Source organism: Drosophila simulans, chromosome 4 (assembly GCF_016746395.2).
Source record: "Drosophila simulans strain w501 chromosome 4, Prin_Dsim_3.1, whole genome shotgun sequence".
NCBI classification, from domain to species: Eukaryota; Metazoa; Arthropoda; class Insecta; order Diptera; family Drosophilidae; genus Drosophila; species Drosophila simulans.
In genome coordinates, this window is record NC_052524.2 from 1,070,153 (window position 1) to 1,084,126 (window position 13,974).

General features: G+C 32.0%; 2 protein-coding genes across 14 annotated transcripts; one reads left to right on the forward strand and one right to left on the reverse strand.

Moving 5' to 3' along the window:
- Nucleotides 1-151: 151 nt before the first annotated feature.
- LOC120284214 (osmotic avoidance abnormal protein 3) lies at nucleotides 152-6,167 on the forward strand. Of its 4 annotated transcripts, none has more exons than XM_039296090.2 (4): nucleotides 152-310; nucleotides 1,504-1,728; nucleotides 4,583-5,188; nucleotides 5,253-6,167. In XM_039296090.2, exons 1-4 carry the CDS (start codon nucleotides 164-166, stop codon nucleotides 5,796-5,798), a joined length of 1,524 nt encoding a protein of 507 aa, XP_039152024.1. In that variant the 5' UTR covers nucleotides 152-163; the 3' UTR covers nucleotides 5,799-6,167. The 4 variants fall into 4 exon arrangements, with proteins under 4 accessions (XP_039152024.1, XP_039152026.1, XP_039152025.1 ...); XM_039296092.2 differs by lacking the exon at nucleotides 152-310 and adding an exon at nucleotides 710-977; XM_039296091.2 differs by lacking the exon at nucleotides 152-310 and adding an exon at nucleotides 710-920.
- Nucleotides 6,168-9,105: 2,938 nt separating this feature from the next.
- LOC6724747 (polycomb protein PHO) lies at nucleotides 9,106-13,804 on the reverse strand. Of its 10 annotated transcripts, none has more exons than XM_039296089.2 (8): nucleotides 13,682-13,776; nucleotides 13,465-13,562; nucleotides 13,124-13,239; nucleotides 11,428-11,566; nucleotides 10,608-11,374; nucleotides 10,254-10,545; nucleotides 9,735-9,854; nucleotides 9,106-9,681 (listed from the first exon to the last, which is right to left on the reverse strand). In XM_039296089.2, exons 3-8 carry the CDS (start codon nucleotides 13,227-13,229, stop codon nucleotides 9,534-9,536), a joined length of 1,572 nt encoding a protein of 523 aa, XP_039152023.1. In that variant the 5' UTR covers nucleotides 13,230-13,239; nucleotides 13,465-13,562; nucleotides 13,682-13,776; the 3' UTR covers nucleotides 9,106-9,533. The 10 variants fall into 10 exon arrangements, with proteins under 10 accessions (XP_039152023.1, XP_016037448.1, XP_016037450.1 ...); XM_016180539.3 differs by having other exon boundaries at nucleotides 13,124-13,372; XM_016180541.3 differs by having other exon boundaries at nucleotides 10,608-11,371; nucleotides 13,124-13,372; nucleotides 13,459-13,562.
- Between the last annotated feature and the right edge of the window lie 170 nt (nucleotides 13,805-13,974).

Below are 13,974 nucleotides of genomic sequence, written 5' to 3' on the forward strand. Positions count from 1 at the left end.
AATTCAAAGTTCATTAAAACTTTGGATGATGAGCGGTTTCATTGATATTAAACGAAGTTGGGAAAAACTTACTGATTCTACCAAAAGTATGGTATGAAAATGATTTAAATTCAAAGCTTTACGTGCATGTATTTCAAATCCTTTCAAATTAGCCTTTTATTTCATGTACGGATTTTCTCTTGAAACAATTATACATATTTTCAGTGGATTTTGTGTAAACTATAACCAACAAAGGAAAATGAGTGAAAATATTAAAGTTGTTGTTCGATGTCGTCCGATGAACCAAACTGAAAAAAAAGGAAACTGTCAAGTATGTGAATATTTTTATTTATAACATCGATTTAATATCGACTGCACAAAGCGAAGCTTGTACTTAAACTTTTTTAAACGTTTAGCCGCACACTTTTGCGATTTATATTTTAAATATTTTGTTTCCTTAAAAGGGTGTAACAGGTAAGAAAGCAAATTTACAGTAATTCCAAGCGACATCGACTTGGTGGAAATCAAAAACACTTATTAATAAGAACGCTAAAATATGTTATATTAAGTGTTTTTTTATGCTCTGATTTGTTTGGAGATGCAGACTAGACTAAGCCAAATCTTGCTTTTAAAATATAAGCCTTGTAAGTTTTGTAAATAAGTCTTGTACATTTTTTATCGATTTGCTCTTACACCCTAAGGCCGCCAAACCGGTCCACACTTTTGAATAATTTTTATTTTTTTTCATTTTATTCCCGTATATCTATCGATATCCCAGAAGAATGATGAAATTTCGCGTTCGTCATCGTTGTTTTTATGTGCAATTGCTATAATCTAAAGCATTTTTATATAATTAATAACGCATTTCTGAGATAATAACACAATAGACTATACTCTTTGACTGTCTCTCTCTGGCCATCAGTGCGATTAGAAGCTTTTCGGTAATTTAGTTGACTGCGTTCGGTTATCTAAAATAATCCAACTTTGAATTAATCAATGTGAGCAAACTTACACAAATTCCGATAGAAATGCCGACGAAATTGAAGTTGTCTTGGGTCTGAATATTATTATTATTATTAAGTGGGTTTCTATGCGACCCATTCTGATCTATTGTACTACCCCTTCATGGCTCAAAAATCTCCCTGAACTCCAATGCACTGTATAAATGCCAGAATTTTGTGGGACTACATACATGCCCAGGAGTCTGTTCCTCCTGATGGAAAGCGCCATGCAGTCGCATATGTGCAGAGCTCTCCTCCTCCAAGCGACAGAGTTCACTGTCTGCAATGCCAATCTTATGCAAATGACTGCGAAGTCGGCAGTGCCTCGTAAAAAGGCCAGTTAAAATGCGCACGGTGTTTTCATTAAGGTCTTTTATGGTTGTTTTCACGTGGGTCTGAATATACTTTAAAGGTATATATAGAGTCTGCATTTTTTGCGATCATATAATTTATAATAATTATAATTTATATAATAATTTTTCGATTTAATAAAACGACACTTTATTAACTTTTGCCATTTCAGAACATTGTTGAAATTGATGAATTTACAGTTTCCGTGACTAATCCATCAGCTCGCCGATCTCAACAAAAAAAATTCATATTTGATAGTGTTTATAATATGAAAACTAATACGGAAGTGATTTACGACGAGATGTGTTATTCGTTAGTAGAGAGTACAATCGAAGGATATAATGGAACCATTTTTGCTTACGGTCAAACAGGTTGTGGAAAAACACACACAATGCAGGTACGTGTCAGTAAATTCTAGTAAATTTATACCCGTGACTCGTTAAGCTAAAGGTAAACTATATTCGTTAAAAAAATGTAAGAGATATATAGTGTATTAACTCCTTAAAAGGATCATCAGCCAAAACGAGTCAAGTGGCCATGACCGACTAAATATTTTATAATGCTTGTCACTTGGAAATTAGTTCAAGTGAAACTTTGTGCTTTTTGTGCCACAAAATTTTTAAAACTTACATTGATTGTATGTTTTCCCATATTACATTAAAATATATGATTATTAGATATATGATACGGTTAAGCCCGAAAACATTGGCAACAGTATATATATAATATAGCTACGGGACTACGGGACCGAGTACGGGACCGTATATAATATAATATATATAATGTATATACAATACATACATACATATACTCTTGATAAGTACATACAACCACATCGTGACAGTAATCTCCGTCCTGCATATTTCCCAAATTCTTCTTTTAATTTTTAGAAATTAAGTCAGAAAAGGAAAATTAGAAGAGAAAACACTAAAGTCGGCTTTCTCGATTACGAGAGTGGGAGCGAGTGGTGATTGTTAGAGTTGACTTGGTATAATGTTTTCGCAATTCAATAGATTTAAGCATATATCATGGATATTTATATATATTTTATTTAGAAAAAAACGCAATCGACAAATTTAAATTTTTGTTGTCCAAAATGGCTAATGGAAGATGACTCTATTTAAAGCGAGGTGGCTCTTGCTGGCTAGGGAATTAAGCAATGCTAAAATAGCTGGGAAGCCCATAGTTCAAAAATTCAGAAACAGGCAGAGAGAGAGAGAGTTTGGAGCTCGTAAAAATATTTTATGCACACTCGATTTTAAGCACTTTTCATGATACAAAATACGTGAAATGAATAGCAAAAACACACATGAGTCACTAGAATCTACATACTTAATATCATTCATCCGTACAACAAAACCGAGAATATATATTTGCTTAAAGGTTCGGAACCTTCCACCTCTTATGTACACGTTTTTTTATGAATTTAGTTTACTCGATTACTCTATGAGTATCTATGAGTATTTTCGGAATCTGAAGTACAAATGCAAATGAACAGTTTTACATAAATATTTTGAAACAACCCAGTCGAAAGTGGAATTACTCTGGAACGCCTTCTTTCATAACTCTTTTTCAAGTGGTTCCACAAGTAGGAAAGTTACTAATTTCTTTCCGGGGCGTCGGACTCTCTTTCATAGTTCCCGTGCCCTGCGCTGTAAACACTCCGTGAAAGGCTTCTGTAAGAATTCCCTGTAAGGCTTCTAGATTGTTACAGGATTGTTTCTGGATACTTTCTAGAATCAATTACCAGCTATTCAGTGAAAAAGAGGAATTGGGCCCAAGGAATATAACTAACAACGTCCCGGTTCAATAAATATTTCATTTTTTATTTTATTTAACTAAATTTCTAAATATTGTAATATTGAATTCTGTATTATCAATAATTTATAATAATAGTTATAATATAAATAATTCAAATTATTTATAAATATTCTTAACTATGCGCTACATCTTGCAACAAAACAAACCTAAAAGCCGACACTACATTTCTAAGAAAACATTGACAATCTTAACGATTCAAAATAGGAAGAGCAACTGTACAGAAACGCAATATTACAAAAGAAAAGCTTCGCGTTTCTTTGTCGGTATTTGCTTTTCATAAGTACCGTTTGTTTAAAACACTAACGATCTTGACGACTCCAAATTAAAAATGCAACTAAACATAATCGCTATTAAAAACAACAATGCTTTATTTGCCTGGTTAATCCTTTTCGTCATTTGCTTTTCGTAGGTACCATCTTTTTTGAAATTGTTCTTCTTACTATTGACGCACACATTTCTAGAGAAAATGCTTTTGATTTTACATATTTGTAAGATAAAATGTATGTATAAATCAATCATGTATGCTCCTTTTCGATTTCGAATTTAGGTTCCCTGTTTTTCGCAAAATTTTTGTTATCGTTTTACTATCGGACTGTTTAGTAAATAGCTGTCTAAGCTGTTTTCCTGACAACCTGGCCAACGTTTTTACAGTTGTAATTTCGATGTTCGCAATTACTTTTTACTGGACTTTGGCCATTACGAACAACACTTTTGGCCCTTCTTTAAATTAATTAATGAATTCTTTTATTCTTTTATATATTTTATAAGTATTTTTACCTGCCTCGTTCGTTTCACAAACAATATGGCAACCTTCCCAAACTTTTGGCGACGTACTTATCGACCCCTTGCCAAATCAACTTTTTGTTGCCGACGGCAAAATGTTGTTTGTCAAATCTAAGGTGGGATCAGAAATAATTTTTTTATAAAATAAGTAAGTGGCTGATTAATCTTGTGGTGATGTGGAATTAACATAGATAGACCACTGAGTAAACTATTTTTCCCCTTAGTAAAAAAGATCTGAGTTGATATAAAAAGGTAGTTACTTTTCATTTCGGCTAAACAAACGTAAATGTTTCACAAATCGAAAAATTCTTAGGAATTCAAGAACAGGAGAACCAATTTTGCGATTTCAAATCAAAAAAAAAAATTTTACAAATACTTACCGAATGCCCGAATGTGTATGTTCATATTCACAATTTTAAAACTGGGACATTGTAAAATTAAAAATAAATAGTAAATAATAAAACTAATAGTATGACTAAAAATATAAAAATAAAGTAATACGCTCATCGCCTTCCAATGAAATCCAATTATCTTAAGTTTTATCAAATAAAATTGTTTATCAAAGTATTTAAATGGATTATAACAGGTTCTCTTACAGAAACATGGTTAATAATTTCTTGCATCCCCTTTTCTCGTTTTGATATTAGGGCGACAAAAATTTAAGCAACAGTGGAATAATTCCCAAATGTTTTGATCACATATTTGAAACGATATCAATGACAACAAATGTCAGATATTTGGCATTAGTAACGTATATGGAAATTTACAATGAACGCATTCGAGATTTACTTAATAAAAATGAAAATACGAGTGTGATAAATCATTCCCTTAAGGAACTGCCAGGTATTGGTGTTTCCGTTCCAACGCTTACCACGCAACCTGTTGTTAATGCAAACCAATGTTACGATTGGCTACATTTTGGAAATAAAAATCGAGTAACTGCAGCTACATTAATGAATAAGAATAGCTCACGATCCCACACTATATTTACCATCACTTTGGAACAATCTCCATTTTTTAATAGTATTGGATTGGAGGATGCCTTTGGAGGAATACGTAGAGGAAAACTAAGCTTAGTAGACCTAGCAGGCTCTGAGAGGCAGCGAAGGACTGGTGCTAAAGGAGACCGACTTAAGGAAGCGTCCCAAATAAACTTATCACTTTCTGCATTAGGCAACGTTATTTCATCTTTGGTTGATGGTAAAGCAAAGCATGTACCCTTTAGGGACTCAAAACTTACACGCCTGCTCCAGGTAATTGGAAACGAAAATCATATATGTATACGTCTATTTATTTATATACCATTATTTTGATTAGGATTCCTTAGGAGGAAATACAAAAACCCTTATGATATCATGTATATCACCAACAGACATAAATTATGATGAAACCATATCTACACTTCGATATGCAAGTAGAGCAAAGAATATTTCAAATAAACCTAAAATTAATGAAGATCCAAAGGATGCAACACTTCGACTGTACCAAAATGAAATTCTATATTTGAAAAGAATGCTTCAAGAGAGTCAACAAATCTCTTATAGAAATAATGATACAAATAAAATAATAGAATCACCACTAAAAATTATACAACTTACAAATATGAATTCTACAAAAAATGTTCAAATAATAGAATCAGGTCAAAATTGTAACGCATCCTTTAAAACAAATAACTCTATATCAACAAACCCAAATTTCCCTTTAATTCAATCGGAAGGAGAAATACAACTCCAAGCGCAAAGTCGAATCGATCTAATAAAGCGCACTTTAATTGGTGGTGAACGTATCCATGATTTTAAGCTTAAAAAAAAAGCACATGGCTCGAAAATATGCAGCCCAACGTCACTTAAGTGCAATAGCTAATGCCTTAAGTAGAGTGAAATGTGAAGATCGCAACCTTTTGCAGGGCCATTATGCCAGTATTACACAAGAAATCGATATAAAAAATGAATATATTAGAAAGTGCAAAGAGAAAATTAAAATGCTTGAAATAGAAGTTTCCGATTTAAATTCAGAATTTCAGCTTGATAGAGAGGATTATTTGGAGGAAATTCGCAACCTTGGACGGCAAGTAAAGTTCCATCAACAACTTTTTTGTAAAGGTTCTTCAAATCCCAAAAAATTTGACCGGAATTGGTAAGACCTTACATTGGATTAAACAACTAGCTTCTAATAACGGAAGAGAGATATTAAAGAGAGTTAAAGAGTATTAAAAAAAAAAAAAAAAAAAAATAGGAATAGTTTGAAAATTGTGGGCGTAAAAGTGAAATAAATAAAAATAAATGTAAATGTAAGCTTTGAAATGTCATACACTAGTAAAAAACAGACAAAAATGTCAAATTTATTGTCTATTGTTGGTAATATTATATTTAAACACACTGTATTTTGTTTTTAATAAAGGACTCCAGACACTATTATGCAAAATTCTTTATGGAATGATGATCTTAAAATGTGGAGAATCCCAGAGTCCGATTTATTAAAACTTCCTCCGGCTACACTCAAATCTGGACTTCACTGTATTCATCCTTTAGTGATCGATAGTAAAAATCAGCATAACCAAAATGAAATTTTAGAAGGAGAAAGAGTAAGTATTTAAAATATAGCAATTTAATTTTTATGTTATTAAATAAGTATTGTTGTTAAAGTCCCACATACCATTCTTTATAAATTAGATTTTCCCAATTTATGTTTTAAATTTATATTAGAAATGTTACAAGAAATATCAGTTGTTTCCGACTATAAAAAAAAAACCTTTTCATGAGAAATATTACTAGCTGAGTCGATCTGGTCTTGTGCGATTGTCCTCTGTATGTACATTGGTATCTCGGGAAGGATAAAAGCTTGAATATTTAGGGTAAGCATTCTGATTCCAGGGAGGAATTGACTATCAGTTACCCTTTACTGATCAGATAGATACTCATTACATTATATAAAAATTAACAATATGAAGACATTTGTTTTATAATAAAATGTTAATAGAATGTAATATTATATATATTTATATATCTATTCTATTATAATTGAAGAATAAATTAAATAGAGTGATTCGGCCAAGTTTTTTAAAGAAATAAATTCTCGACCCATCTCGGTTAGGGCGGTTGCGGGTTGTGGGCGTTAGGGTAAATCAGTAGGTATTGGCAAAATAAATAATATAATCCAACAAATTAAATCATTAAATCATTAAAAGTTGTGGCGTGGGAGTTTGTTTTTGTTGTTAGAGTGGGCGTGTCCCAATTGTTTTTTGCATATCAATAGAAATTTGCATTACAAATAATAAAAAAAAATATGTAAACACATAAAAGTGTGGTGGAACAGTTTTGAACGGCTTGTGGGCGTGGTAAAGTCGATATAAATTTACGACAAACAAAAAACGAGAAAATATCGAAACATTTCTCAAATGTGCGGGTGCAGTTCATATATGAACCCCGGAAAATGTCCACAATAGATTGAATAAAAATCAGCTTACTATGCTTTGATATATATTTAAAAGAAAAACTTTATTTAGGCAAGTTGAAAAAGAAAACGCATTACCATTGGCAAGGAATTTCATACTCCTCAATGAAAATAAGTTCCTCAAACGCACTTCTACTTTCCCTTGCAACTAAAATAGTCTCGGGCGAAAAAGTCATATGTGGTTTGCTACCACCTATTCTAAATATAAATAACTTATCACCAAGGACCTAGTGGCATGGTTTTTCCTTGAGCACTACATATTTTTCCAGACACTCCGGCCGGATTTTTCTTTGCACTCCGCAAAAATGTCAAAATTAATTTTAATAATGAAAATGTATTTATAAGATATGAGAAATTAATAATACCCTATTTATTTTTTAAAGAAGAAAACCTCAAGCCTGTCCAAGGAAAAATACAACACAAATGTTCAAAAAAACTACTTTCGGACAAACCGACACAAAAATAAAAATTTCGGAGACATCGGAAACACTGTACATCTGTTGGATTACTAAATTATATTACAGAAAGGAAATAGAAGTCGCATCTATATCGTCAAAATAACGTAAAAAGAATTCACAAATTCTGTAACACGATGGGTGGGTGGGTTACAACAAAGACACTATAACACTTTGGTTACAAAGTGTCGCTCAACTAAATAGGTTTGGAAAACCTATCTCAAAGTTTGTCCTCTCACATTGTTTCAAATATATTTTTTCCGTTCTTTCCTATATTATTTTGATCGTTTATTTGTTTTCTTATAATATGCAAGAAAAAAGAAGAGGGGCAAATGAAATGTAAATTCAAAATTTGGATTTTAAAGTAAAATTCGGTAAAAATGCCTTTGATTTTTGTCTCATCTGAATAGGTCTTTAGAGTTTGGACTTTCTTTCTTTGACCGCGCCATTGAAAAGAGTTTAAATATTCTAGAATGTTATGCATTTGTAATCAGTTTTTTGGTCTGTTTATTTGAGATTGAAATTTAAAAAAAAAAGAAGAGAGAACGCTATAGACGTGTTCCTCGACTATCAGGTGTACCCGATACTCCACTTGCCATTTTTTTGGCAAATCGCAGCAAAAAGTGTTTGTCAAATATATAGAAATTTACAAGCATAATAAAAAAAATATTTAAACATTTTTCAAAAGTGTGTGCGCGACAATTTAAGGCGGTTTGTGTGTTGAGTAATAGTGTGGAGAGCCATATATTTGTATGTAACATTCGAGCTCCAATTTGTCTCACCTTGGAGATGAAGACCAGATTCCAAAGGCTATTCCCCAAATTCGAAGATTTATGGTTATCCAATTGGCTCGGGTTGTAAAACAGTGCATTAAGGATCAACACTGATGCAAAAGAGTGTCCTGTATTATTTTAAATACCCAGTTCTTTGATGTTTTACTTTAGAAAATTATTAATTACTGTTTAATAGTTCAAGTGGCCAAACCTATTTAGATGACCCAAAGACAATGGAGATGCTTTGCTGTTGTAGAAAATATAATAAAAATAACATAAGGACACAAATAACAGAATATATTCTATTAAATAAATGACATTTCTTTTTTCAAAAAATAATATGTGTTTTCTTTGCGGAGATACGACGTTTCGAACATTAATGAAGTCAAACCTATTCAGTCAAAAAAATCATCTTAAATATCTATAACACTCACCAATTTAATTTATTATCAATTCATTTTATTAATGCAAAATCAAAAATGTAAAATGTGCTGTTAACGTACTTTTATTCACTGTTGCATGAGCTTACTTCTAAAAATAGAATTACAAAATGTAAATAAACCTGCTTGGCAAACAGCATACAGGAAAAAAAATCGGCATATAATTATTGATTTTAAAGAACAGGTTAGGGCAAATTTATAATTTTCTGTGTACTAAATTACAATCTGATTTTTAGTAATAAATATCATTTTGACCACATTAATCAGGTTTTCGTTCTCAATCAATTTGGTCGAAATCAAAGATGATAACTGACTCTTTTTTTTACGTAAAAATTAAAAAAAGTAAATATATTTTTATAAAATTTTGGAATTTGTTAAAAGGTCTTTAAAAGAATGAAACGAATATTAATATTACTTTTGCAATCGTTCCAAATTTAATCGAGACACGGACACCGAAATGTTGGTCGATATACACATTCAGTCTGCATATACCACAAACGGTACATGGTTTTCTGTAACACTATCCTGTAGCTCAACCTTAACATAGTTTGCAGAGGTATCTTCATTCTGGCTGTTTGAGTCAGCGTTTGAACAACCATTTTTCCCCGAAATGCTGGTATTTCTCCTAAAAAGAAACCAATTAAAAATAATTTAGCTAAATTTCATATCAAAACTTACTTTGCTTTTGCATGAGTTAATATGTGCGATTTTAAATTCGTGGATTGAGCAAATTTTTTACTACAGGCATCAAACGGACAGACAAATGGTCTATCTCCAGTATGTATTCTTACGTGTGTTCTGCAAATAAATTATAATTAATTATTTATTTCAAAAGAGAGAGAAAACTAGAAAATTGTTTAAAAGTGTGGCAGCTTGGAGGCGTTAAAAGAGGCGTGACCAAGGTGTTTTGGTATACAGGTATAATATATATATTTTGATATATTGGCAAGACACAAACAAAATACATTTTTCAAAAGTGTGAGCGTGGCAGTTTTGGGATCTTTGTGGTCGTTAGAGGGTGAGTGGCAACATAGTGGCATCAATTCAATAAATGTGGTTTTTAAACAAATGAAGAAAGCAACAAGTACTTGTAGACAGCTTGTACAGTACTTCATACTAGTTATAAACTACCCTAAGAGTTTGCCAAATTTATTCTTTACTTCCTTGGTTGAAACATTTTTTGGTTACATTCCTTACCTTAAGTTAAAATCCAGAGAAAATCGTTTTCCACATCCCTCGAATGTACACTGAAATGGTTTTTCACCGGTGTGAACCAACTGATGTCTTTTAAGCTTTGAGCTTTCTACGAAAGCTTTTCCACATTCTGCACAAACATGGACTCGAGGACCGTGAGTGTGCAAATGTTTCCGCATCGCAGATGAATCTCTGAAGTGCTTATTACAGCCCTTATGTGGGCAAGCTATTTTTTTATCATTTGTATAAGCTACCGTAACTTCCGAAAGATTCATTTCACCACATCCAGTCGAGTCTATTAATAAAATTTAAATGGAAATAATAATTTTGATATTTTGTAAATTCTATCATTTTTACCTGTGTTGTGGTGAGTTGATTGTGATGTTGTTGATAAGCAATCATTTACTTGCCCCTCATGCAAGCCAATACGAACTGGCAGTGAGCTGGGCAAGGCATGTAGATCACCGGTGTTGTCCGTATGATTACTTAAAATTCTGTGATTATTAATTGTCATTGCGGCAGTTTCGTTAACCAACTGAATACTTGAAGTATCCGGAACCAAGATTGGCTCTTCAAAGCTTAAGGTAGTCTTAGATAAAATTCTTTCGGAAATATTATTTTCGTGGGACAAATTTCCCCTTTCCTTTCTTAAATGATCCATTATCTGAACTGAGCTTATAGGATGAGGTATTTCAAGGGTCTGTGCATTTGTAAATTTCGACTCCATTTTCTGGTATTCTTTATTTTGTTGAGACGTAAAGCCATCAATGTCAAATTCCTCCTTTCCTTTTAATAAATCCGAAGCCCCAACGATTTGATCTGAAGCAGAGTATTCATCGTCGGATATCCCGGATGCCCACATTGTAACACTAAACTCTCCCTCCATAGTTTTAATATGAACAAGCTTTTGTTCCCACCGTCTTGACTTGCCATTTGAATTAAGTATGGTTGTACCTAAGCTTAGAAAAGGTGAACTTTTATCGACAGAACCGGACTCTTCTGTATTAATATCATTGTTTGAGAAACTATTTGTTACACCTTTCGAAGTTTCTTGATTTTCGCCATATCCAATATTTTTAAAACAGTTGATATTCATTTCATAGCCAATATTCGTGTTCATTCTTCTAAAAATAAAAACATTTTATTAATTTGTATAAATCTTTTTTATTATACTTACAATTTAGAAGAAAATATATCATCAGCCGCTTTTAATTGTACGTTTCCATGAATGTTGTATTTAATTGCGTTATTTTTTTTTGATTCTGAATGAATAATTCGATCAAACGCATTTTTTCTGTCTAAGTCGTAGTGGTTGCCTGAGGAATGGAAAAAATCGTTGAAAAAAAATTCAAAACATACATATGAATAAACATAAATAAAAATAAATGAACTTATTCACAATTCTATAAAAAATAAAATAAAAATAATTACGATGAGATGTAGAATGATTTTCCTTCTAAGCTTAAGAACAAATTTTCTACCTGGGTGCAGTACTGTACTCTACACATTAAATATAATTTTTTAATTTGGTTTATTGCATTGTCCTTTTAAATATGCAAGTCAACCTAATCAAACTCACTTTCTACAATATATTGATAATTTCGTTACTTTTTGTTTAACAAAATCAGACACTTCTATTCTAATGAACAGCAAAAAAAAAGATGTAAATGTGCTCAATTTCCATTTTGCAAAAGTAAGTAATATAAATGGGTCATGAAAGGGTCAGGGAAAATATTTCACATAAGTGCATATTCATATAAGTGCATATGGCATAGCAGGCTTGGCCGTATTTTTCTCTGAACGTAGCATGCTTAATCTCAACTTTCTAGCTTATATAGTTCCTGAGATCTCGACATTCATACTGCCAGACATGTCCAGTTCGACTGGATCAAAAATATATATACTTTAAAGGGTCGGGATCGCTTCCTTCGGTTGCAATTGTTTTTCGAAAATCCCTTTACTTTAAGCCTGATACTTTGCAATTTTAAGAATACTTATATAACGTTATAAATTTCCAACTAAATTAGCTACTATATTCCCTACATAAAATATTTGCATAACTAATTAAAAATACTTTAAATTAAAATTCTTAATCAAATATCTATATAAATTCAAAAGCTAATTCGGACGGAGATAGGCCTGCATCCGTACATAACGGAACTGGTATATTCATTATTAAATCGAACCCTAGCAAGAGCCTGTGAGCAACACCATCATTGAACTTGAACTTCTACGGCACATTCAAACTAACGCTTATAATGGGTACCCGGTTTCTGTGCCAATACAGGTAACTCACGAGAGATGAGTATTTAGATGAATAGCCTCACCCCCGTCAACGCTGTGTTTTGAGGGAAGTCTTCCCATCTTGCCTTCTTTTGAATCTGAAATCACAATTTTCTAAAAACCTTAACCTAACATAACATTGAACAATGTGATGATACTTCGTATCTTCGATGCCTAAGCGCTTAAAAGCAGGCATTAACGATTAGAGCTTGGTTTAAAAATGTGAGTGTGGCGGTTCAAAAATAAAAACAAAAGCTAACATCCACAATATTAAAACTTCAAAAGTGGGGACGTGACAGTTTTTAAAGGTTTGTGGGCGTTGGAGTAGAAGTGGTAATTTTCTCTAGAATGTGCAATGCACATGGTGCATGCTTTATCTTAACTTTAATTAAGGATATATACATATGTGGTCGATACCCTTAACATACTTTTCAATGAATATAGTATACCTTTCTACTCTACGACCAACGGGTAAAACAAGTATATATTTTTCTGTTTTATGCTTCATTAAACAGCGTAACAGGCTGTGTTTTGTTGTTATAATTAGATTTTCATACATAAATGTATGTAAAAACATAGACATAACATACCTTTACTTATATCGTGTTCATTCATTTTCCGATTGACTTTTGTGTTGCCTATATCTTCATCGTACTGTTCACTTTGAAGAAGAATTCCAAAACGTTCGTATGCCATATTTACAATACTATAATCCATATACTTATGAGTTTAAAATTAGTATTAAAGCATTTCAAATGCTAGCATAATTGCAGGCACATGTGTTAGGTAAGAATTGTAGGTTTCCTGAGTGTTGCATTCCCTGAGCCTAATTGATGTATCTGAAAGAACAGCATTTTTACTGCCATTAGTCCATATTTAGGTAATATAAGACATTAATAAAATATCACGGATGATTGATACGTACACTCACAGAATTAATAATTGTCATATTTAAGTAGGGAACATAATATACAACATTTAATATAACAAACGGTTCGCTAAGAAAATGCAGTGAAGATGTAAAAAAATCTGGTTGAAATAATACGAAAAATTAATTAAACACCAAATAAAGTTAATGATAGTAAAATTGTTTCACTAAAATCCAAGGAAAACAAAATAATTCAAGTAATTTTTGTAAAACCCGATACCAAATGACTCAAAATATTGAAAAGGTTATTCTGCTTGTTTGGCATGGGTATTCGATGCCTAAATACTTGTGTTTTTGCAAAATACTAATCTTTAGTATTTTTTACAACCCAAAATATATCTTGATTCCACGTCGACTAGCTTCTAAAATATAAAACGGGCTAGTTTGACTAGTTTTATCGCTACACATATGCATTTCGAAAATGTGGAATTAGCCTCATTTCAGAAAACGAGTGCAATCATGCTATAACCATCCCTCCCATCGTTAATGATGATTTCCCAGCTTAATGAAATA